The 26025-nt window shown below is 46.4% G+C and overlaps 1 protein-coding gene across 1 annotated transcript in view; it reads left to right on the top strand.

Moving 5' to 3' along the window:
• The window catches only part of PADI3 (peptidyl arginine deiminase, type III), a 41918-nt gene extending 17070 nt beyond the window's left edge, over window positions 1–24848 (top strand). Inside the window, exons 4-16 of the mRNA XM_006866409.1 lie at window positions 4318–4379; window positions 5685–5802; window positions 6564–6689; window positions 10023–10201; window positions 10403–10506; window positions 10596–10707; window positions 13935–14042; window positions 17520–17671; window positions 19129–19273; window positions 19385–19487; window positions 21521–21600; window positions 22610–22735; window positions 24615–24848. Coding sequence (XP_006866471.1) covers window positions 4318–4379; window positions 5685–5802; window positions 6564–6689; window positions 10023–10201; window positions 10403–10506; window positions 10596–10707; window positions 13935–14042; window positions 17520–17671; window positions 19129–19273; window positions 19385–19487; window positions 21521–21600; window positions 22610–22735; window positions 24615–24848 — 1649 coding nt within the window. The remainder of the gene's footprint in view (window positions 1–4317; window positions 4380–5684; window positions 5803–6563; window positions 6690–10022; window positions 10202–10402; window positions 10507–10595; window positions 10708–13934; window positions 14043–17519; window positions 17672–19128; window positions 19274–19384; window positions 19488–21520; window positions 21601–22609; window positions 22736–24614) is intronic.
• The last annotated feature ends 1177 nt before the right edge of the window (window positions 24849–26025 follow it).

Raw genomic sequence — 26025 nt, 5'->3', positions numbered from 1 at the left:
GGGGCACAACTTAAAATAAAAGAAATAAATGCAAACATCCATTAATAATTGGATCATGATATGTATGAAGTATGAATCTAGGAAAGTTAGAAGTAGTCATCAGAAATGAAACAACACACATAAAGACCAATATCCTAGACATTAGTGAACTGAAATAGACTAGTATTGGCCATTTTGAATCAAACAATTACAAGGTTTACTATGTTGGGAACGACAGACTGAAAAGGAATGGTGTTGCATTCATCATCAAAAAGAGCATTTTAAGATCTATCTTGAAGTACAATGTTGTCTGTGGTAGGATAATATCCACACACCTACAAGGAAGAACAGTTAATACCACTACTATTCAAATTTACACACCAACCACTAAAGCCAGTGAGGATGAAATTTAAGAATTCTACCAACTTAAAAATTCTACCATCAGGAACCTGTACATAGACCAAGAGGCAGTTGTTCAAACAGAACAACTGAATGGTTTAAAATTAGGAAAGGTGTGCAATAGGGTTGTATTCTTTCACCATACTTGTTCAACCTGTGTGCTGAGCAAATAATCCGAGAAGCTAGGTTCTATGAAGAAAAACGTGGCATCAGGATTGTAGGAAGACTCATTAACAACCTACAATATGCAGATGATACAACCTTGCTTGCTGAAAGTGAAGACAACTTAAAATACTTACTGATGAAGATCAAAGACCATAGCCTTTGGTATGGATTACATCTCAATGTAAAGAAAACAAAAATCCTCACCACCTGACTAATAAACAACATTCTTACCAATGGAGAAAATATTGAAGTTGTCAAGGACTTCATTTTTCTTGGATCAACTATCAACACTCATGGAAGCAACAACCAAGAAATCAAATGACGTATTGCATTAGGCAAATCTACTGCACAAGACCTTTTTAAAGTGTTGAAGAGCAAAGATGTCAGCTTGAGAACTAAGATGTGTCTGACCCAAGCCATGGTATTTTCAATAGCCTCATATGTATGCAAAAGCTGGACAGTGAATAAGGAAGATAGTAGAAGAATTGATATATTTGAATTATGGTTTTGGAGTAGAATATTGAAAGTACCATGGACTGCCAAAAGAACCAACAAATCCGTGTTGGAAGAAGTATAACCAGAATGCTCCTTGGAGGCCAGGATGGCCAGACTTCATCTCTCATACTTCGGACATGTTGTCAGGAGGGACCAGTAACTGGAGAGGGATATCATGTTTGGTAAGGTGGAGGGTCAGGGAAAAAGAGGAAGACCCCCAGCAAGATGGATTGTCAAAGTGGCAGCATTAATGGGCTCAAGCGTGGCAACAATTGTGAGGTTGGCCCAAGATTGAGCAGTGTTTTGTTCTGTGCATAGGGTTGCTATGAGTTGGTACCAACTCGATGGCACCTAACAACAACAACATGTGCAAAATGAAGTCCTGGTGTGTCACTGTGTGTTAATGCATTAGACTGCAAGGTCGGTTTGAGCCACAAGGTCAGCAGTTCAAACTCACCAGATGCTCTTAGGAAACCCTATATTGAAGATAATTCAAAAACTGTTGCAACAGTACATCAACAGGGAATTGCCAAAAATTCAAGCTGGATCCAGAAGAGGATATGAAACAAGAGATACCATGGCTGACATCAATTGGATCTTGGTGGAAAGGAGAGAATACTAGAAAGATGGTTACTTGAACTTTATTGACTATACAAAGACTCTCAACTCTGTGGTTTATAGCAAACTATGGATAACCAACACTCATGGAAGCAGCAGTCAAGAAATCAAATCTGCTGCAAAAGCCCTTTTTACAGTGTTAAAGAGCAAAGATGTCAGTTAGAGCATTAAGGTGTGCCTGACCAAAGCACACCTTAAGTATTTTCAATAGCCAAAGGTATTTTCAATAGCCTCGTATGCATGTGCTAGTTGGTCAATGGATAAGGAAGGCTGAATAAGAATCAATATATTTGAGTTATTGTTTTGGCAAAGTATATTAAAAGGACCATGGAACTGCAAGAAGACTAAACAGATCTGTCTTGGAAGAAGTCCAACCTTAATATTCCTTAGATGTGAAGATGGGGAGACTTCATCTCTTACACTTTGGACATTTTCTCAGAAGGGATCACTCAGTCCCTGAAGGGAGGGTCAGTGAAAAAGAAGAAGATCCCCAAGAGATGGATCGACACAATGGCAGCTTCCATAGGCTCAACCATACAATCGTGAGGATGGCGCAGGACTGGGCAGTGCTGCATTCTGTGTATAAAGGGTCATTATTAGTTAGCAATGACTCAAAGGCACCTGACAACAACATATGCACAAACCTTATAGCGTAGTGGTTACGAATCGGGCTGCGGACTGCAAGGTCAGCAGTTCGAAACTACCAGCTGTTCCATGGAAGAAACTTGAGGCTTTCTGCTCCCGTAAAGATTTACACCTTCAGAAACCCTGTACAGGGTCACTATAAGTCGGTTCCGACTCCACGGCACATAACCACCACCCCCACCATTTTTTCAACTGAATTATTTTTTGTTTTTACTAGTTCTCCACAAGTTGATACATAAATTCCATTTGAGATGTCTTAGATGTTGGAATTAACAGACTGGTAATGTAAAATAGCTGTGATTAATTTGTTAGTCTCCTGAGGAAAAAGTAGACAACATGTATGAACAGGTGAGGGATTTCATCAGAGAACTGAAAACTATACAAGTCAAATGGAAGTGCTAGACATAAAAGTCGTGATAACAGAAATTAATGATGCCGTTGGTGGGTTTGCCAATAACACAGCCACAGAAAGAAAATTGAGCGTGAAGATATGTCAGTAGAAGTTAATTACCCAAACTGAAAGACAAAGGAGTAAAAATAACAAACAAACAAACCCAAACCAACCAACCAACAAAAGCTGTCCGAACAGAGGTTTAAGAGCTGTGGAAAGGAATCAAACATTGTATGTTCAATATGGCTTTAGAGAGCTGATCCTAAAATACATATGGAAGCGCTAAGGGAAAGGATAACCCAGGAGATTTCGAAGAACAAGAGGGAGAGATTAACTGTACCAGGGGACAATATACTTAAGGCAGTGTGACATTGGTACAGGGTTCAATAAACAGACCAGTGCAACCAATGGAGAACCCTTGAGTAATAGACCCATACCCATGTAGTTAACAAGGAGCCCTGGCAGCGTAGTAGGTTATGCATTGGGTTGCTAACCCACAAGTTCAGTAGTTTGAATCTACCAGTTACTCCATAGAAGAAAGAACAGGCTTTCTGCTCCCATAAAGATTTACAGTTTTGGAAACCCTATATAGGGTCACTAAGGAGCTCTGGTAGCGTAGTGGTTACGAGTTGGGCTGTGAACCGCAAGGTCAGCAGTTTAAAACTACCAGCTGTTCCGCTGGAGAAAGATGAGGCTTTCTGCTCCCGAAAAGATTTACAGCCTCGGAAACCCTGCACAGGGTTGCTAGGAGTCGGAATCGACTCCACGGCACATAACAACAACAACAACAAGGAGCTCTGGTAACGTAAGTCAAAACCGATGACTTGGTGGCATTCTCCTCTCCCCACCCCATGCCAGTTAACATGTGGGCAAAACAAGCTTAGAGCCCTACCTTATATTAAAAAAATAAATTCCAGATAGGCTAACAATTTTTAAGTGGAAATAAAAACTCCATAGCATTTAACAACAGCAAATATGTGTGAGGTTGCTATAAATTGGAACCAACATGATAGCATTTAACAACAACATATATATACACACACAAAGCTCATGTTTTTACATATATATATGAAGCGTGATGGCTCCACAAGATAAGCACTGGACTGAGAATCACAAGGTCGACAGTTGGAGCCCATCAGCCACTTCACAGGAGAAAGATGAAGCCTATCCTCAGAGGAGCTAGGTGACTTGTCCAAGGTCACACAGTCATTGGCAAAGTCCAAATCCACATCCATGCCTGTGTGGCTCCAAAGTGCAGGCTCACTGACACATCCCAAATAGAAAGACAGCTTCATCCAGTACAAAATGGCCCAGGATGATCCAGGCTTAGTGCAGGGTGTGCTTGGACAGCAAGGGTGGGGATGCAGAGAGAAGGGTCAGGGAAGCCTGCATGGAGGAGGCAGCATTTGGCCAGGGCCTTTGATCTGACCCTACTTTCATGCCCTTTCCACTTTCCCCAGGAAGGAGGCTCCAGACACCCACCACTGGGCAGTGCCTTCTTGGAAGAGACTGATACTTGCTCCACCCCAGGCAGGCCCCAAGATGGAGGCCATCAGGTGGAGGCCACAGGTCTGTCCTGTGTCATGGGACCCTGGACTGATTCTACCTCTGTCTCTTCCCTGCAGATATCTCTCTGGATTGTGACCTGAACTGTGAGGGCAGAGGAGACAGGAACTTTTTGGACAAGGTATGGTATCTCTGGCTGGGTCCAGAAATGGGGAGTGACATTTGGAGCTGCTCCCAGTTTGAGTTAAGAAGGAACAGGGTTTTACGAGCATCCTTTGGCTCTCAGCTGATGCCTACTTCAGGGGCCTTCCTTCACCAGGAGAAAAAGCCATCACCAAGAATTACCATGCACAGATGTATCCAGACCTGGCCAAGGCCTTGATTTGTAGGGGGAAAGCCCTTCTAGACTTACAGTTTAGGTCAGCGGTCCACAACTTTTTTATAAAACCAAATAGTAAACATCTTAAGCTTTGTGATCCATATGGTTTCCATCACAACTACTCAACTCTTTCATTGTGTTGCAAAACAGTCATAGACAATATATAAACAGATGAGTGTGATGTTCCAATAAAATTTTATTTGCAATAACTATCAGAGGGCTGCATTTGGCTCATGGACCATAGCAAACTGACTTCCAGATCTAGAGGTGTCCTGGTGTAGTGCTGTAAGGTAATGGAGATTGGACCACAAGGTTGATTTGAACTGCAAGGTCTGCAGTTCAAACCCATCAGTCACTCCTCAGAAACCCTAGACAGGGTCACTATGAGTCAGAACCAACTTGACAGCACTTAACAACAATAAATGGCAAGGCTTGGGTTTTGCTTTTAGCAAGCATGACGCCTTTAAAGAACTTTGAGCTGAATTGTGGTGGCACCTCATGAACTGGGAGCTCACAGTAGAGAGATTTCAAGGTGGACTCAGGAAGCTAGGAAGAGTTGCTGGAAGGAAGTGTACTTGAGCCATTCCAGGTGGAGAGGACAGCAAGAGCAAAGGCAGGGAAGGAAGAATGGAGAGACCAATGTGGTATGAGATGTGTGGTCAAATAATCAGAAAGTTGTCTTTTGAGAGAGGGAAAGATCTTACCTGGAGACACAGCTTGGTGGTGGTGGTGGTGGTTATGTGCCATGGAATCGATTCTGAATCATAGAGACCATGCACAGGGTTTCTGAAGCTGTAAATCTTTATAGGAGCAGAAAGCCTCACCTTTCTCCCATGGAACGGCTGGTAGTTTCGAACTGCTGACCTTGAGGTTAGCAGCCCAACTCGTAACCACTAAGCTACCAGAGGTCCTTGGAGACACATCTTAGACAGCATATAAGGTAGCTATGCAGTTTGGACTCGATGTTGTGGGCAATAGGGAGCCATTGCCAACAGGTGCTTCACTGGAAGGGCGTGAGATGAGATTAGGAGGCTGGTCAGGAGCTGGGGAGGGGGAGGCGCAGATCTGGCTAGAGCCCCAACATCTGCTATGCTTTTCCATTTACAGCGACAATGGGTCTGGGGACCCAGTGGGCATGGAGCTGTCTTGCTGGTGAACTGTGACCGGGATGATCCGAGCTATGGCAAACGGGATAACTCTGACCAGAAAATTCGCTGCCTACAAGGTGAGGGGGTAGGGCAGTCCATGCCCTTATAGTGTCCAAGGTCACGGCTCAGTTACCCTCCAGGGACTCCAACTTTAAGGTTGCCATGAGTAGGAGTCAACTTGATAGCAGCTGGATTCCTGGTATCATCACCCCAATTTAGAGATGGAGGGCGCTGAAGCTCAGAGGAAACTTCCGCAGTCACACAGCCAGTCTATGAGAGCTTCAGGCCGTCCTCTTCTGATGCCAAATCCCATGTCCCCAGAACCTCTGATCTGAATTTTAGTGATGTCTCACATTCTTCTAAGTCTATCTGTGCCTCAGTTGACGGCCCCATGGGAACAATGCGGCAAGGCCTGGGGTGTGTTGTCGGCTGTTCCGTACCCTTCAGATGTGGGCTTCATTGTTCCCCATTTCACAAGTGGGGAAGCTGAGGCTTGGGGGTAGGGGCGAGGCCTTCCTTAGAGTCACACAGTGAGTGACCTCTGAGCCTAGACTAGAACCCTCACCTGTGTGACACCTGTGCACCTGTCTGCTTTTCTTGTTTCTCTGAGCAGATGAGGAAATGGAGACCCAGAGCGATATGATGTATCTTAACCTGTTACACATTTACATATGTCTTCAGGGTTTGCTCTTGATAATTTCCAGTTTTCTTTGCATGGGCAGAGTTGGTCTTATGACTGCTTTCCCGGGGAGGGAGATGGGCAGGTCAGAGGGTTGGATGAACTAGTGGCCAGGACCCCGTGCCCCCTGACTTGCCACCCCTCTGCCTGTCTTCACAGACCTGGAAGATATGTCCATCATGGTCCTACGGACTCAGGGACCTGCTGCCCTCTTTGATGACCACAAATTTGTCCTCCACACCTCCAGCTATGATGCCCAGCGGGCACGCGTCTTCCATGCCTGTGGTGAGTTCATGCTCTATCCCCTCGCTGCCAGGAAGCCTGGAGTGGGCAGACTCTGATAGGGCTCACGGGAGACACCTTGGGGGTCAGAGGAAGAAGAGTTCGATGGGGGATCTTTGGGTTGATCAACTGAGATCTCTCAGCACAGCATCTGACCTGAGGTCATGCTATTGGATAAAAGCATTTACAATGTTTATTTTAGGTACCTTTAGAAATTTTGAGGACTACAACGCACAAAAGTAGAGAGTGATGGAATGAAGTCCCTATGCCCAGCATCCAGAGTCAATAATCATCAGTGGACTCCTTCCCTTCCCTTATCTATCCCTGTCCTCTCTGTTGAAGTATGTTAAAGCCAGACATTATGGGGTTTGCCCTTGACATAATTTAGTGCTCATCCCTCAAAAGCAAACAACCGTAGTACCATCACCGCAACTCATAAAATTAAGGACACAAAACACCTTTTAAAAATGCGCACATATACAAGTAGCAAGATGCTCAGTTTTCAAAAGATCGATCAACACAGATGTTGTTAAGTACCATTGAATTGATTCTGACTCACAGTGGCCCCTGTATAGGGTTTCCTAGAAGCGGCTGGTGAGTTTGAACCACCGACCTTGCTGTTCAAACCGCCCTTGCAGTCCAGCGCGTTAACCGGCAGCATCACCATCAAACTGGCTCTGAGTCATGTATCACAGAGTGAAATGCTGCCCGGCCTTTGCCATCTTCATGATCACTGGTACATCGGAGTCCACTGTATCGGCTGCTGTTTCAGGCCATCTCTGTGACGGTTTCCCTCATTTTTGCTGGCCCTCTCCTCTACCAAGTATGATGTTGCTTTCTAGGGATTGCGCTTTCCTTTGAATGTGTGGCCAGTAGGAATCAGTCACTGGAGGACATCATGCTTGGTAAAGTGGAGGGTCAGCAAACAAGAGGAAGACTCCTAATAAGATTGACGCAGTGGCAGCAACCATGGGCTCAAACAACAATTGTGAGAACGGTGCAGGACCGGTAGTGTTTTGTTCTGTTGTGTGTAAGGTTGGAACCAAATCTACGACACCTAACAACAACATGAACAGGGATTGGTCTTTTCTGATAATGTGGCCAAAGGCACCAAGTTAAAGTCTCACCTTACTAGCTTCTAAGGAGCATTCTGATTGCATTTCTTCTAAGACGGATTTGTTGGCTTCTTTGGCAGTCCACAGTACTCTCAATATTCTTCACCAACACCACAATTTGAACATACCATTTCTTCTCCTGTCTTTCTTTGACACTATTCAACTTTTGTATACACATGAGCTGATGGAAAAGACCGTGACTTGGGCCAGTTGCACTTTAGCCATCGTATTTAAAAAGCACTATACCCTAAACCAAGGAGCTCTGGTAGCGTAATGGTTACGAATCGGGCTGTGAACCTTAAGGTCAGCGGTTCGAAACTACCAGCCGCTCCGCGGGAGAAAGATGAGGCTTTCTACTCCCGTAAAGATTTACACCCTCGGAAATCCTGTACAGGGTCGCTATGGGTCGGAACTGACTCGATGGCACTTAACAACAATACCCCAAACCAAGGAGCTCTGGTAGCGTAATGGTTATGAATCGGGCTGTGAACCTTAAGGTCAGCAGTTGCTCCACGGGAGAAAGATGAGGCTTTCTGTTCCAGTAAAGATTTACAGCCTCAGAAACCCTGTTCAGGGTTGCTATGGGTCGGAACCGACTCAACGGCACTTAACAACAACATACCCCCAAAATGAGTCCTGGTGTGGGGCTGTAGGATAAGCACTGGACTGCTAACCACAAGGTCAGTGGTTCAAACCCACCAGCTGCTCCATGGAAACCCTATAGAGGGTCATTATGAATCAGAATTGACTTGAAGGCACTAAACAACAAGAACAGCATATCCAAAACCAAACCAGAGCACTATAGAAATATATGAAGTCAGAAATGAGCGTTCTTTACCCTTGCTCCCCAAATTTGACTCTCAAAATGTGGTCATTGTTAACCACTTGGTATGTATTCTTCTGGGCTGTTTTTTCTCTCTCTCTCCACTCAAATGTGTGTGTGTTCAAGCATGTGTATGTATGTAGTCTGCTTTACAATCTGCTTTTCTTCTGAAGAATATATATGCAGTCCATCTTTCTAAGGAGCGCTGGTAGCGTAGTGGTTACAATTCGGGCTGCTAACCTGAAGGTCGGCAGTTTGAAACTACCAGCGGTTCTATGGGAGAAAGATGAGGCGTTCTGCTCCCGTAAAGATTTACAGCCTTGGAAACCCTGTGCAGGGTCACTATGAGTTGGAACCGACTCCATGGTACTTAACAACAACATCTTTCTATTTATGTAACAGAAGGGACACCAATTCTACAACTTTGGCGTGCACAATCCAGTGGTACTGATGACATTCACTGAATTATCCAGCCATTCTCACCCTCCTTTTCCAAGCTGTCCTTTTCCCAGTCACACACAAATACACTGCCCCCCAATTTCCCTGCTAAATCTTTCAAGTTTTCTGTTGTCAATTGATCCCAGATAGTCCTTTAAAAGAACACAATGCTCAAGACAGACTCTGTGTATTTATTTTGATTTGTTCCATCCTCTTCTCCAATTGTACAGTATTCCCACACACAGAAGTGCTGTAATTTATCTACCCCAGGAACACACAGTTGTTTGCAGGGCTTTGATTTTAATGCAAGTCCCCTGAACAAGGGACCTTGCTCAAGCTGTACCCCAAGTCCAGAGTGTAGACGGTGTATGCCAAGTGCTCAGTAAATATTTGCTGGAGGAATGACGGGCTGACCCTCAAATTCTCTTGTACAGATACTTTGTGAGCTTGTGCACATAGATATTTCTATAAGAAAGATACCTAGAAATGAAACTGCTGGGTTAGGGAGGTAAGCACACTACTTTTTGATTTTGTTGTTGTTATTAGTTGTTATTGAATTAATTCTGACTCATGAAGGTCCCATGTGGGCAGAGTAGAACTGCCCCCATAAGGTTTTTAAGGTTGAAACCTATTGGAAGAAAATCCCTAGACCTGTCTTCTGACATGCCTCTGGGTGGGTTCAAACAGCCAACTTTTCAGCTTGTAGTCGACATCTTGTGCCACCCTGGGTTAGATTCTACCAAACTGCTCTCCAAAGTAGCTCTGACCAGCCGTCTTAGAAGAGAATGTCCTCTCCCCGCATCCTCGCCAGCACTGGCTATTATTCACCTTTCTCACGTCTGCCGGAGTGAGATGAGAGGCGGAAGCTGTTCAGTATGCATTTCTCTGGTTAGTGAAGCTCTTATGTCTATTACCGGCCCACTAGGAATCACAGCTGCCATTCCCCCATCCAACTTCTAGGTCCTGAGGACGAATGTGAAAACTACCACCACGTGCTGGGACAGGACAAAGTGTCATATGTGGTGCCCCACTTCCATGAGGACGAGGAACGCTTCTTAGTGGAAGGTCTCAGCTTCCCTGATTCTGGCTTCTCTGGGCTCATCTCCTTCCATGTCACCCTGCTGGACAACTCCAATGAGGTATGGGGTGGGTGGGCAAGGGGGTGGTCAGCAAGATGGTACATCCCTGGGACTTCTCAACCACCCAGCTGGTTCCTCTCCAGAAATGAAGACTCAGAGAAGCAATCAATTTGTTCAGGGATGAAGGTAGTGGGATTAGAACTTGCACCCAGGCCCCTGGACTCTGAGTCCAATGCTCTTTCCCCTCTGGTCCTCCTGCAGGATTTCTCTGAGACCCCAATCTTCACTGACACTGTGGTGTTCCGAGTGGCACCCTGGATAATGACACCCAGTACCCTGCCGCCACTGGAGGTGTACGTGTGCCGGTGAGTCTGAGGGGGTGGTGGCGTCTTTCTGGTTCTGGTGGCCCCAGTGGTTTCAGCACCTTAGCCACTCTCCCTGGACTTGTCCGCAGTGTGAGGAACAACACGTGTTTTGTGAAAGCAGTGGCGGAGCTGGCTGAGAAGGCCGGTTGCAAGCTGACCATCTGTCCACAGGATGAGAACAGAAATGACCGCTGGATTCAGGTAACAATGGTCACCAAGCAGGGCCCAGTCAGGCCACTGTCCTGCTGGAAAAGGTTGAACTGTCCTAAACAATGGCCACTGGGAAGGATCCAGGATGGCCTGGCGCTGTGATCTTCCTCCAGGCTCCTGCTCTTTCTAGTTCTGACCCCAGAACTCTTCCCATCTCTCTAGAACTTTCTGGAGACCCACTGCCACTAGATTCAACACCCACTCACCCACTGGATCGGAGAGGGCAGAGGTGTGGACACTCACTCCCTGCCCTCAATAGTCTAAACCAGTGGTTTGCAAGAGAGCTAATTCTGCCCCCCAGGGAGCATGTGGCAACAGCTGGGCACAGGTTGTTTTTTTTTTTTGTCATACTGAGGGTGGTGGTATTACTGGCATCTAGTGCACAAAACCAGGGATGATACAGTGCACAGGACAGCCTTCCTTCCCCCCAGCAAAGGCATCTGGTCCCACACCTCAACTGTCCTGAGGCCAAGAAGGATGGTCTGGGAAGTGATCAGGACAAACCCCCTTCCTGTGCCCAAAGACAGGACAGGGTGTGCGATGACGACAAGTGGGGATTGGTGGAAGGCTGACAAGACTTTATGGATGCTCTGATACTGATTTTTGCTATTTCGCAAGTGCTTACTGCAGACCATTGTGTGCTATTCTGCAGGGTTTCTGGGATTTAGAATCCACTCAGTGGTAATGTTTTTGTTGTTTAATAATTGGTGCAACTGGTTAACATGCTTGGCTGCTAAAGGGTGCAGGTTCAATTCCACCCAGAGGTGCCTTGGAAGAAAGGCCTGGCAATCTGTGGAGCACAGTTCTACTCGGACACACATGCGGTTACTACAAGTCAGAATCAACTCAACAGCAGCTGGGTTTAAAATATATATATTATGTTCAACCCTATAATCCATGAGCTTGCAGGGGGCCATAGAGCAATCAGTGCCGTAATGGGACTCAAGCACCCCCATCAGGGTGAACAAGATGGCCATCCTGGCAGAGGACCAGCTCTGCAAAGGCCCTGGTGTGGGAAGCACGAGAGTGAATGTCACTTGTTGTTTGGCCAGGGCAGAGTTGGAGTTGGGAGACCTTGAATGCCAAGCTCAGGCACTTTCATTTTGGCTGGAGGTCAGGACACTGAAGTGGATCCAGGCTGGGTTTGGATCCAATGACCAGCTGTGTACCCTTGGACAAGTAACTAGATCTCCTACCCCTCACTTTTTTACCCGCTGCCTCAAGTCAATTCTGTCTCCAAGCAACCCAATAGGATAGAGTAGAACTGCTTCATAGGGTTTCTGAGACTGTAAATATTTACGAGACCAGACAGTCTCATCTTTCTCCCTCAGAGCAGCTGGTGGTTTTGAACTGCTAAATTTTCGGTTAGCAGCCAAATGCGTAACCCACAGTACCACCATGGCTCTTTCATCTATAATGTTATTTTAAAGTGCCGTCAAGTCAGTTCCAACCCATAGAGACTCTGTATAGGGTTTCCAAGGAGTGGCTGGTGGGTTTGAACTGCCAACCTTGAGCCTCAAACTGACCTTGTAGTCCAGCGCATTATCCTGCAGCACCACACCAGGACTCCAGTCATCATGTTGTTGTTGTTGTTAAGTGCCATTGAGTCAGTTCAGACACATAGAGAGCCTATATAGGGTTTCCAAGGAGCAGCTGATGAACTTGAACCACTGACCTTGTGGTTCTAAGCAACTTTGCAGTCTAGCACATTAGTCTGCAGTGCCACACCAGGACTCACATTCGAGGTGAGTTCATTAAATGCTTGATCAAATAAACAGACTAATTTTTAAGTTGATAATTTTGTATGTTCTGTGAATGATGCTATAAATTTTGGCAGCAAAAAAACTTCCCCACCCCTGTTTACAGGGTCACTATGAGTCGGAATCAACTTGACGGCACTTAACAACAACAACAGTGCCTCCTGAATAAGGAAGTCATGTGATTAAGGGAGTTGACATTTATTAAGAACTTAGGGCCACATGGTTTTTTGATCATCTTTAGATCTTAGACCCAAAACATCCCCTGAAATCTCCTGAAAACCAAACAATACTTTAGCTTTAGTAGAGAATGTCTGCTTTGAGCATTGTGCGTTTTTGTTGTTGTTGTTATTAGGTGCCATCGAGTCGGTACCGACCCATAGTGACCTTATGCACAGCAGAAATGAAACACTGCCCAATCCTGGGCCAACTCACTATAGTTGCCACGCTTGAGCCCATTGATGCTGCCACTTGGCCAGTCCATCTCATTGGGGGTCTTACTCTTTTCCTCTGACCCTCCACCTTACCAAACATGGTATCCTTTTAAGAACTATTTATATAGGATCAACTATCTGTATGGAGTCTGGTGTGGTGCTGTAAGATAAGCTCTGAATTTCTAACCTCAAAGTCTACAGTTCAAACCCAACAAACACTCCTCAGAAACCTGATACCAACTCAGTGGTGCTTAACAACACAACAACACCACATGGAATCATACTGCTAACAGCAGGCTGAAAGATTAATGGGAACCTTAGGAGGCAATGAAATTATGTAAATTGTGGAAACAATTCAGAAAAGGAGGCTAAGAATGATTACATGACTCGGAGAATGTAATCAGCATCACAGAATTGCACATGTAGACACTTAAATTGGTGCGTGTTCTGAACAAAAATAATTAAGAAAAATTAGTTCTAAACATACTCCAAAAAACAAAAACAAAATGGCGCTTCAGGCTGGACCAGGCACACAGTGAGTGAACTTCTTGTTGGATGGTACTTCAGCCAGACTGGGCCATCTCCACCTGTACACCGAGAGAGGCCAGGATTGATTTGGGTGAGTCTGTGGGTCTGAGAAGGAGGCAGATTGCACCCCTTCAGGTTCCCTTGGCCCATCTAGCCACCAAACCCTCGGGAACTTTTATGGAGGCCAGAGGTATCAGTTGATGGCCAACTGACCTGCTTGACCAAGTCAGGTCAGTGAGTAGCTTTCTGTGACTGCCCTGCCCAGGCAAGCACAGAAACATCTCCAAAAGCTCCTATGTTCTCTTCCACTTCCTGTCTCTGTTTTACCGGATGACCCTGTTTGGGTCTCCAACTCTTGCTCTGTCCAGCAGACATCATGAATCTGCTGACCCAGGCCTGAGACAGAACTCATGGAGACAGGTCTTCCCCAAAGTGCCTAGTGTGAACCAGTGGGCAAAGCTGTTCACTGACTACAGGTGGCATCTCTCCCCATTCACAGGACGAGATGGAGCTGGGCTACATTCAGGCACCACACAAGACCTTTCCAGTGGTCTTTGACTCCCCGAGGAATGGGGAACTGCAGGACTTCCCTTACAAACGAATCTTGGTGAGTGGTCCTGGTCACTGCCCAGCCATGAGGGCCAAGGAAACATTACCCTGAGGGCACACACGGAACCTCTTTCTTTGGGGATGTGGGTAGGTTTGCCTAAGGGACATCAGTTAAATTTGAATTTCAGATAAGCTACAAATAACTTTTTGTGTAAGCTGTGTTGTTAGGTGCTGGGGTGTCCATTCCTACTCATAGCAACCCTATGTATAATGGAACAAAACACTGCCCAGTCCTGTGCCATGCCCACGATTGTTGTCATGCTTGAGTCCATTGTTGCAGCCACTGTGTCAATTCATCTCATTGAGGGTCTTCCTCTTTTTTGCTGACCCTCTTAATACTTAGCCAAGCATGATGTCCTTCTCCAGGGACTCGCACCTCCTGATAACATGTCCAAAATATGTGAGATGAAGTTTCACCATCTTCATTTCTAAGAAGCACTCTGGTTGTATTTCTTCCAACATAGATTTGTTCATTCTTCTGATGGTCCACAGACATTCATCCACAGCCAATTCCATAATCCAAAGACATCAATTCTTTTTCTATCTTCCTTATTCATTGTTCAGCTTATGCATGTACTTATGAGGTGATTGAAAACATCATGGCTTGAGTCAGACACACCTTAGTCTTCTAAGTGACATCTTTGCTTTTGGACATTTTAAAGAGATCTGTTGCCACAGGTTTGCCCAGTGCTACACGCCGTTTGATTTCTCCACGGTGGTTTCCATGAGCATTGATTGTGGATCCAAGTAAAATGAAATGCTTGACAACTTCAGTATTTTCTGTGTCTCATTATGTTGTTTACTGGTCCAGTTGTGAGGATTCTGCCTTTTTTTATTTCCATGATGAAGTGGGATCCATACTGAAGGCTGTAGTTGTTGATTTTCAAAAGTAACTACTTCAAGTCTGCCTCACTTTCAGCAAACAAGCGTGTCTCAACTGCATATCACAGATTGTTAATGAGAAATCCTCACACTTCTGGGATCATGTGCTCAGCATGCAGACTGAATAAGTATGGTGAAAGGACACAACCCCGGAGTACACGTTGCCTAATTGTAAACCAGGCAATATCCTCATGTTCTACTTGGACAACTGCCTATGTACAAGTTCCACATGGGGACAAGTTAGTGTTCCCTTTACTAGCTTTTGCTATTAATAAATATTGTTCAATAATTTCCGCATTCTGTGAAGTCACCTGTTTTTGGAATAGGCACACATACAGATCTCTTGTAGTTAGTTGGTCAGGTAGCTGTCTTCCAAATTTCTTGGCATAGACGAGTGAGTGCTTCCAGTGATACATTGCTTGTTGAAGCATTTCCATTTGTATTTCATCAATTCCTGGAGCTTTTTTCTCACTAATGCTTTTAGAACAGCTTGGGTTTCTTCCTTCAATACTATGGGTTCTTGATCAGATGCTACTTTCTGAAATGGTTGAACATCAGCCAGTGCATTTGGTACAGTGACTATATATATTCCTTTCATCTTCTCTTGATGCTTCCTGCATCGTTTAATATTTCTCCTACATTGCTGTCAAGTCAGCTCTGATTCATAGTGACCCTGTATAGAGTTTCCAAGAGCAGCTGGGGACTTTGAGCCACTGGCCTTGCACTTCAAAACGACCTTGTAGTCCAGTGCTTATCCTACACCACTACACCAGGACTCCTTCAATATTCCAACTCATGGCTTAACTTTCTTTTTCCTCTTCTTCAGTTCTTTCAGCTTGAGAAACAACTGAGCGTGTTTTCCCTTTTGGTGTTCTAGCTCCAGGTCTTTGCAAATTTCATTACAATAATTTACTTTCTCTTAACCTGTCCTTTGAAATCTGTTCAGCTTTTTCACGTCATCACTTCTTCCATTTGCTTTGGTTACTCTGTGCTTAAGAGCAAGTTTTAGAGTTCCTTCTGATATTCACTTTGGTATTTTCTTTCTTTCCTGTCTTTTTAATGACTTTCTGGTTTCTTCATGTAAGTTGCCCTGGTGTCATTGACCATTACTGTCCAGTGTATTAAATCTGTTCTTGAGACAGTCTCTAAAGTCAGAGATACACTCAAGGTCTTATTTTGACTCTTGTGGATTTATTTTCATTTTCTTGAGCTTCAACTTTAACTTGCATGAGAACAATTGATGATCTATTCCTCAGTCAGTCCCTGACCTTGTTTTAACTGATGATATTGGGCTTCTTTAAGGAGCTCTGGTAGCATGTGGTTACGAGTTGGGCTGCTAACCTCAAGGTCAGCAGTTGGAAACTACCAGTGGTTCCTCAGGAGAAAGATAAGGTGTTCTGCTCCCGTAAAGATTTACAGCCTCGGAAACCCTATGCAGGGTCGCTATGAGTTGGAACCGACTCCACGGTACTTAACAACAACAAATTGGGCTTCTTTATCATCTCTTTCCACAGATACAGTCAGTTTGATTTCTTTTTATTCCATCTGGGGAGGTCCACGTGTACAGTTGTCATTTCTGTTGTTGAAAAAAAGATATTTGCAAAGAATAAGTCCTTGGTCTTGCAAAATTCTATCATGCAATCTCCGGTGTTTTTTCTATCACCAAGACCATATTTCCCAACTGCCAATCAGTCAAATATTGCCTGGGAAATCTTTTAGTAATAAAATTTTATTGGTTAGCTGAAATTCAGAATTAACTAGTTGCCCTATATTTCTATCTGCTCAATCTGGCAGCTCTAGATGGGGAGGCAGGACAATGCAGTTGTTAAGAACACAGGCTTTGAGGTTGGGACAAGCATGTGTTGTGTGGCCTTGCACGAGTTGCTTCCCCCACTCTTAACCTCAGATTCCTCACCACTAAAAATGATATCTTTAGCTTCAGGATGTGGGTACAGCTTTAATAATACCACAGAAAACACTATCACAGGGGGAGCCAATATTATTATTATCAATGATAATAATGAAAACAGTGAAGATGGTGTTGCTGGCCAGGCCCCCTGCCCTATCTTTAAACAGCAAGTTGGTTCATGAAGAAAGTGGATGGAGGTCCTTTCAACCCCACGCTGGACCATATAGGTGTTAGGAGCTCTTACCTGGACCTCGATGCTGACGAAGTTCATATGAGGAGATGGCCCTGGTGAATTCTCCCCTTTTCTGGAGGAGAAAGACTGAGACTGAGTCTGCTCTGTTGCAGACAGATACCTGCCCTTGGGCTGGACTTGGCAAGAAGGTGGTACAGAGGTTAAGGGCCTGAGGCTGGTGTGGCCATGACCTTGGGCTCTGAGTAAGCGGAGACCTCCTGCTGTCTCCTTGGAGAATAACACAACCTGTCTAAGGCAGCAGGGCCTGAACACTTCCCAACCTGCTGTGCAGGCAGGAAATGCCCATTAGGCTACACCCCTGCCTTTGACTCAGTGCCACCACCTGTAGAATGGGTAGGTTGTCTCTGCCCTGTGTTTAAACAGCAAGATGGTTCATGCTCGTCTTGGTTCCAAAAAAATACCTCAACATCTGATTCAGTTTCCCCCACCAGGGTCCAGATTTCGGCTATGTGACTCGGGAACCACGAGACAAGTCTGTGAGTGGTCTGGACTCTTTTGGGAACCTGGAAGTCAGCCCCCCAGTGGTGGCAAATGGAAAAGAATACCCTTTGGGGAGGATCCTCATTGGGGGCAACCTGCCTGGGTGAGAGAGGAATGGGAGAAATGCCCGGGGGGGTGAAGGCTGAGGGTGAGGGTGGTGGTGGAGTTGGTGAGGGACCATTGTACCCCACTGGGTGCTGGAGGTGTGGGCTGTCACCAAGCACTGTGTACACTTGTCCTGGGGAGTTTGAGGAAGCTCAAATGACAGAGACCTAAGAGACAAGACACTAAACTGACCTCAGGGTCTCCAGTAGGCCCACGCTCAGGGGAGTGTTAGTATGATGTATAACTCCCCCCTCCCCTGCCAGTCAGGGTGGGGTTTGATGGCCAGCCTCACCCATGGAATTGGAGGTGACACTGTGAATTATCAAACTAGGTAGCACCACCATAATGACATCACAGGTCCAACCTCTTCATTTTACAAATAGATCCAGAAGGAAGAGTAAGCAGGGGAAAGGAAGGAAGGGTAGGACCAGTCTTAGGGCTCCTTCCTAGTTCTGAAAATAAATAGCTGGTCCTCATAACAGATCCCACCAATTAAAAATCACAGCTGCAAGTCTCAGCAGCCCTGGGAGAAATTCCATGTACGTCAAAGCTTATTCTTACTGCAAGGTAAATGACTAATATCTGATCATATCCTAAGAGCAGGGAAAAGAGGTATAAGGCATAAAAAGTCCAATGGCAGTCACACACGGGGAGAGTAATAAGTGGTGTATTATTCAACATGAGACACACGGGCACTGGTGGAAAAGAAAGGGAATTAATTATGTCATAATGTTATTTTCTGTGGAATAGACCGAGAAATGAGCCAACCAAAGTCAACCAGGATCAAGAATCAAGCTTTGGAAATGAGGGTGGGATGGGATTAACTGACCTCAACTATGTGATCCTTTAGACATATGTAATCCCATAGAAACATGTGATCCCATAGAAAGAGGAAATGTGGGCCATGTAATTGAGGAAAGCAGTTTAAATTCATGGACAAAATGAAGAGGCTAGAAAGTACTTCTAGGGTGATCTTGTACACTTCTCTCCGCACTGATGCCCAAAGGTGAGGCTGCAGCAAGAGGGATGTAAGTTAAACTCAAGGGAGAACTTCCCAGGCCCAGGGAATTGAATGTGGGAGTAGAGGACAGTTCTGAAGATTCACCAGTCTGGTGGGACTCTGGGGGTCATTACCCTGCCATGCGTCCACCTCCCAGATAACTCCTTGGGGTGAATTGTATGTATACATATATGTTGCTGCTCTTAGGTGCCATTGAGTCCATTCTGATTTGTGGTGATCCGATGAGTGCAGAGCAGGTCTGCGCTCCATTGAGTTTTCAAGACTGTAACTTACGAGTGTATATGTCATTTCATTCATTCATTGATTTCCAATGCATATTTAAAGTTTTCTAAAAATCAGATATGATGAATATCTTGAATACTGGTCATTCACTTTCTGCATAGATTTTTTTTTTTAGTTACGTGACTTTTTAAAAAAAACTTTCACGGATCCAGGTCGATCGGCCGCAGGGTCACCCAGGTGGTACGGGACTTTCTCCATGCCCAGAGGGTGCAGCCACCTGTGGAGCTCTTTGTGGACTGGTTATCCGTGGGCCACGTGGATGAGTTTCTGAGCTTCGTCCCTGCCCCTGATGGGAAGGTGAGGACATGGGTGACCTGCCCAGCCCAACATGGTTTTTTCCGGCCCGGACTGAGCCCCAGAGGGCCATGTGAATCAGGGGGCTCAGCTGACTCTGCTCTTTCCACACAGGGCTTCCGGTTGCTGCTGGCCAGCCCCGACGCCTGTTTCAGACTCTTCCAGGAAAAGCAGAAGTGGGGCCATGGAAAGGCGCTCCTATTCGAAGGGGTTATTGGTGGGTAACAGCTCCCAGCTTCCTCACCCCTTACCTGATGTAAGACAAGTTGTCATTTGAAAAGGGTTGGCAAACGTTAAAGCCAGGCTGCTGTACCAAATATGGGATACCTCCCTCCTGCCATTACATGCCTTACTTCTGCCCTCTTTCCTGGCCCCATGATCCCCAGCTGCCCTGCATATCTGAAGTAGGAAACACAGGGGTGAGCGGTAGGCTTGGGGTGGGCATCATGGGGACATGGCAGGCTCCACAGGCTCATGACAAGTACAGCTCACCCAGGGGACACTCAGAAAGAATTTCATAAAACACTCAGCTCGGGGCTAAGTGTTTTATGAAATTCTTAACAATTTGGGTTTTGTGATATGTAAGTGAAGTTGGATAGATCAGTAAAGTGTTTATTGGAGAGTTAGAGTTGGCTCCTAAAGAAGCCCACCTCTGCCACCTCCAGACCTCCCTGGGATGCCCATTCCTCACCCCCATCACCCCCAGCAGAAGCCTGGCACAGGGAGGGAAGGGGTTGGGCACACAGTCCCTCAGTAGCATCACAGAATGGGGTGAGGCAGCAATTGTCCCTGGCTGTGCCTGGGTGTTTTTTGTGGGCAATGTGCTGGATTGAATCTCTTGCCAACCTCTGACCCAGGGACCTAGCACATCGGGTATAGAAGATGCAATACCTTATCACACCATCAGGGCTGTGACCAAAGCGTCTTTCAGCCACGGAGCCAGTGGACCTGAATAGGCACCTACTGAGTGCCAGACCCGTGCTCTGTGCTTCCTATACATCATCTCAGGTGCTCATCACAAGAACTTGTGAGGAAGCCATTCGGTCACACCCCCTTCATTCTCCCCAAGAATTCAAGGCTCAGAGAAGGTTACTCACTGACCCAAAGCTCTCAGCTAGAATGTGATCAAGCTGTGAACTCAACCCCAATTGTGACTCCAAGTGGGATGGAGGGGATGTGGAGCCCCCAGATGTGTGGGGGTGCTGGGGAAGCACACTTTTTTCTCTTGGTCTTGACTCGGGCACTTTGATGAGCCCGGAGCTTGACTTTGAATCATGACCTTAGACAAGTACTTCTCTCTCTCTCTCTCTCTCTCTCTCTCTCTCTCTTTCTCGGATCCTCAGTGTCCTCCGTGAGTCTGTGCACAACAGAACAAAACACTACCCAGTCCTGCACCATCTCATAATGGGCTGTGGGTCCGGCCGTTGTGGTCCACAGGGCTTTCAGTGGCCAGTTTTCTAAGGTAGATCACCAGATCTTTCTCAGCCCATCTTACTCCAGAAGTTCCTGTGAAACCTGTTCAGCTTCATAACAACACGCAAGCTGCTCTGACAGACGGGGGCACCGGCTGGGAATAGCCCCCGAGTCTCCTTCATGGGAGGCGAGAGTTCGCTTCCTCCTCCACTGGGGAACAGGGATGATGGGGTGGCCCTGGAGAGGTCACAGGGAGCGTTAAAGGAGATTCTGAGGGCTCCTAGTTCAGGGCCTATGCACAGTGACTGGTTCATGAACAGTACTGGCAGTTGGCTCTAACCTCCCCTTCCTTGTCCAGCCCTGTCTCCACGGGCACCCCATCAAGAGGCCAAGAAAGCTGGGTTTCTGGGGAGCCTCTTTGTCATGCATTCACCTTCTGCAGGGACAGGGCCCAATGGTGTCTCACTCCTTTACTGGGTCCCCAGGACAAGCACTGGTGGACAGGCAGGAACAGATCCAGTTCCCCCACTAACCAGAGGACCAGCAATCTTCACCCAATGCCCTGGGGTACTTGTAAATTTCCAGTGAAAGGTAACATCACGTCCTGTGAACTCAAATAGAAGTCTAAAGTCTATAGCGCTGTGGCAGCCTGACTCTCACACTCTTCACACCCCAGATTTGCACCATGACCAAGCCATGCTTTATCGGTCAGTGCTCCGCCCACACCCAGACAAGTCACAGAGCTGTCACCTTGACCATGACCTGCCTGCCATAGCAGGTAATCTTTACTGTTGGCTTTGCTACTGTCCCTCCCTCATGCCTCTCTCCCCTTCACAGGTCATGGGAAGATCACACCCATCTCGATCAACCAGGTCCTCTCCAATGGAAAACTCATTAGCTACAATAAATTTGTGCAGGTACAAGTTCGGTGATTTAGGGATACAGGGTGGGTGTGACTGGTACGGGGCAGGGGATGGAAGTCCAAGACTCACAGCTTCATGGAAACTCATGCTGGAAATTGCTCAGGAAGTCTCATATACATGAGGAGGACAAGCATTCCAGGCAGAGGGAACAGCATAGGCAATGGCCCTGAGGCTTGGACTGGAACACAGGGACAAGCCAGGAGGCTGAAGTGGAGTGAGGGGAGGCCTGGGTGACTGTGACTCTGGGTGAGATGCCAGGCCATTGGAGGAGGGACCTGCTTTTAGTTAGGACTGAAAACTTGCTCTCTGTTTGCTGTGTTGAGAATATATCACTGGGGGAGAGGTGGGGAGGTGGCAGTAGGTTCCAGCAGGCATCAGGTGGCACCTCAAGCTGGGTAACTGGAGAAGAGTTTAAAAGGATTTATAAAGGATTTGCCTTTGGACATGTTACAATTGATATGCTTATTAGACATCCAAGTAAAGATGCAAAGTCGGCTGTAAGTCTGAACTCAGGAAGGAGGCTGGGCCAGAGAAAGAACTTAGTGAGAGTGATCAGTGAATAGAAGATTCTTTAAGCCATTCCACTGAATGAGATCCCTTAAGGACTTCTGGTGTAATGCTGTAGGTTAAGCACTGGACTGCTAACTGCAAGATCGATGGTTCAAACCCACCAGCAGTTCCTCAGAAACCTGATACAGGGTTGCTATGGGCCAGAACCGACTCAATAGCACTTACCACCACTACCACCAAGGAGTGAGGAATCTAGAGCAGAATGCAGAGTTGTTAGATGGAACTCTGGACCACTCTCATTTTTAGCCAAACTGGAAGGATAGGACTGCGAGGACTAGGCACAGAACAGACAGATTTTACTGAAAAACATCAAGATATGGTTTGTTTGAACGGGCTGTTGGACAGCCCCCTCTTCTCAACCAGACTTGATTTCTGGGGTCCCCTCAACACACCTTGTGTTCCCCAACTCTGCCTCTCCCCACCCCACCCTCAGAGCTGCATTGACTGGAACCGAGAGGTGCTAAAGCGAGAACTGGGCCTAACTGACGGTGACATCATTGATATTCCTCAGCTGTTCAAGACAGACTCGAAAAAGGCGGCAGCCTTCTTCCCAGACCTGGTGAGGTGGAAGCGTGAGAGGTGCCCACCAGGCCTTAATGTCGTGGGCCACCCACAGGGGTGGTCTCAGGCGTGTCTGGAATTGTGGGAGAAGAGCGGGTGGTGGGAAGAACCAGAGGTTCTATTATGGTCACTGCAGAATGCTCATTGACCATGATCTCAGTCAGTGGACATCAGAGAAGGACCCCTCCTTCCTCCCAGGGACCCACGCAATAGCTGGGGAGTGAATGAATGATTGCATGGGGTATGTGTGTGAAACACTGCTACCCACTTTCTCTGGAATCACAGCTGTTCCACACTTATCAAGGGTACCCTGTGGGGTACGGAGATGATTAAGGCTTGTCCCTGCTCTCAAGGGGTGTATAGTCTAATCAGCTCAATGGGGGCCTGTCTCAATGATCTAGGAAGGTAAAAACAGGGGTTTTAATGAGTAAGGTAAGCACAGGCTTACTTCTGCTTACTCACTAATCTGTAGTGAACAACTTACATGTGGTGAAAAACATGTGAAAGACACTGTTTGCTATAGACTAATATGTAAGCACAAGGAATCCTGCATCCCTGTCGGGGATTGTAAATTTGAAAGAGGTTTTGATTCCGTAGGGAGGTGCTGTGGGTTTGGGAGACAGGCAGATGTCAGCCAGACCAGAAGTAGAATCTTTTGATGTGGTGAAAAAATGTGAAATCGTTCACTAGAGTAAGCACAAGTAAACCCATGCTTAACTTGCTTGTTAGGAAATCTGACACTGTAATAAAGTGATATGAAACTTCAGAGGCAGGACAAAAGTATTTCTGATTTGAGAGATGGGACTAGAGACCCCAGAAGGCTTCATAGAGGAGGTGTCCTTTAATTGAGTGAGACTTGTGGGCTTTGCCTCTAATACTTCCAAACTTTTGGCAGGTATCTGAAACACCTGTGTGGCTGGGACCCCACCCAGGGTTCTGGATCAGCAGGTCTGGGGTGGGGCCTGAGAAGCCGCTGCCTTTCTAACAAGCATCCAAGCGATGCTGAAGCCCATCTGAGGACCACACTGGGAGTTGCTCTAGATCACCAGACTCCTGGCTCCTGCTTTATCCTCTCAGGAATGCAAGTGGCTCATCTTCCAAGCCTTTGGGGGAGCCTGTCCACATCCCTATTGCTTCATTCCCACACATTTCCTTCCCCTTTCTGGCTAGCTTTTGCCTCCTTCCCCTTGATTTCCCTAATTGCTACAAAGCCTCTCATTACTTCTCTTGCAGCCTTCATGTTTAAGGCAGCCCTGCAATTATGTCTGTTTCCCTAGAAGCTGTGCAATTGTTCAGGCTCTTGTGTTTGCAAGGAACAGAGAGGTCACTCAAGCTTGCTTAGCTAGAAAGGGAGACACAATACAAGGATATAAAGATGCTGTAAAACCTCAGGGCAGGGTTGTCTGTCTCTCTCTCTCTCCAGCTTGGTTTCCATTGCTTCTCTATCACTGGAGAAGTCTAGGCACATGACTACCCATCCTGGATATAGATGCAGACACAGGCAGAGACTAGACTCTCCCACAATGACAACTACAAATACCTAGGAGAGAGAATCTGATAGGTCCAGCATGGGTTAGATGAGTTTCTTGGTCCAATCAGCTCTAGCCAAGAAGCTTGGCTTCTGTAGCACCAACAAGGAGAGCAGTCATCAGAGGAAGAAGTGTCATTGAGCTCTGCAGATGCTACCAATGATATCCACAGTGGCTAGAAATCTTACTAGCTCAAGTTCCCTTCACACCCCACATGAAAGGGCAAGTAGCTATTATCAAGGTGCCCAAGACAGGTTAGAGGGCCAGGTCCTGCCAGGTAGGGGTCTGGTTGTTGAAGGTGGGAGCCTGATGATAGAATACTGCTTCCCCACCCACCCTGGATTGCAGGTGAACATGCTGGTGCTGGGGAAATACCTAGGCATCCCCAAGCCCTTCGGACCCATCATCAACGGCCGCTGCTGCCTGGAGGAGAAGGTGCGGTCCCTGCTGGAACCTCTGGGCCTGCACTGCACTTTCATCGACGATTTTACCCCATACCACATGCTGCATGGGGAGGTGCACTGTGGCACCAACGTGCGCCGGAAACCCTTCCCCTTCAAGTGGTGGAATATGGTGCTCTGAGCTTGGCCCTCCCGACACCCTTTTCCCCTGGGGTAGGGCATTGGTCCAGCTGATGGAGATTAAGACAGGCCTCTGAACAAAAGCATCAAGAGACCTCGAGGTTCCAGATGGAATGCTGAAGGTGACCCATCCTTCTCAGATGTCTTTTCCTTACAACTTTCCATGCCTCACCTGCAAGCCATTTGGTTCTCAGACTTGATTTCTCTTGGCCTCTCAAGAAGGACCTCTTTTCTGTGGCTTCTTATGTGGATTAACACAACCTATGGGGACTTCTCCAAGTTTCCCTTTCCCCACTTCCAAATTCTCCATTTTTGGGAACATTCACTTTGCAGTCCAGAAACATGCATGCCTTTCATCTGTTATTTTGGCCTATGCGTCCTAATGGAGGATGAACCCAGGTTTCTTCTTTCCCCTGGCTCTACAGGGGAAGAACCCTAAAGCTCTATCACTCCACACAGAACAGGAGATATTCTGCCCAAAGCCTCAGCTGAAATGGGGGTCCATTTCAATCAAAGTGAGACCATCCTTTTGACTCGACTCCCAACTTGCTGGCCAGCTGTTGAAATCCATATCATGACCAGCACCAGCTTCCACATAATGCTTCTCAGATGCATGTCCAAGGAATGACAGATACCGCAACATCTGACATTCAAAAATCTGGCTTTGTTTCAAAATCTCCTGGAATTTCTTGGAGATGAAAGTATATGGGAAATTCCTAGAGATTGAGAAGACTATGGGCCCAAGGATTAAAACTGTCCTTCATCATGCATCGCCATAACTTGATGGTCCTGCCTTCTGGAGAAGGGTGCTTCACTGTCCCTGGGACCTGTCTCTGCAGGTCTAGAATTGATCTATACCTTCTATTGATCTCTGGTCACCATCTCCATGTCCTGCCACAAAAGAGGGAGTCTACCGAGCCTCATCCACTGGGCCAGCTCATAGCTTTGAGCATGTGAATCTCTCTGGGTGCAACAAGAGTGGGAGTGGAGAGTGGGTTGGTTTTCTTCAGATGTGTATCAGTTACTTATGTATTCTGTATGAGTCCAGATGTGTTTCAATCACTGGCTAATAAATCAATAGAAACAAAATGGTTGGGGTCTAATTTGGGCCCTTCTTTGCATTTGAATAAGACAGCCAGGAGAGAGGAGCTCCCTGGCCCAGGAATTTGGAGCTGACA

Source organism: Chrysochloris asiatica, unplaced genomic scaffold (assembly GCF_000296735.1).
Source record: "Chrysochloris asiatica unplaced genomic scaffold, ChrAsi1.0 scaffold00090, whole genome shotgun sequence".
NCBI lineage: Eukaryota > Metazoa > Chordata > Mammalia > Afrosoricida > Chrysochloridae > Chrysochloris > Chrysochloris asiatica.
The sequence above is the reverse complement of the archived record's forward strand: the minus strand, read 5'-3'. Positions and strand labels throughout refer to the sequence as shown.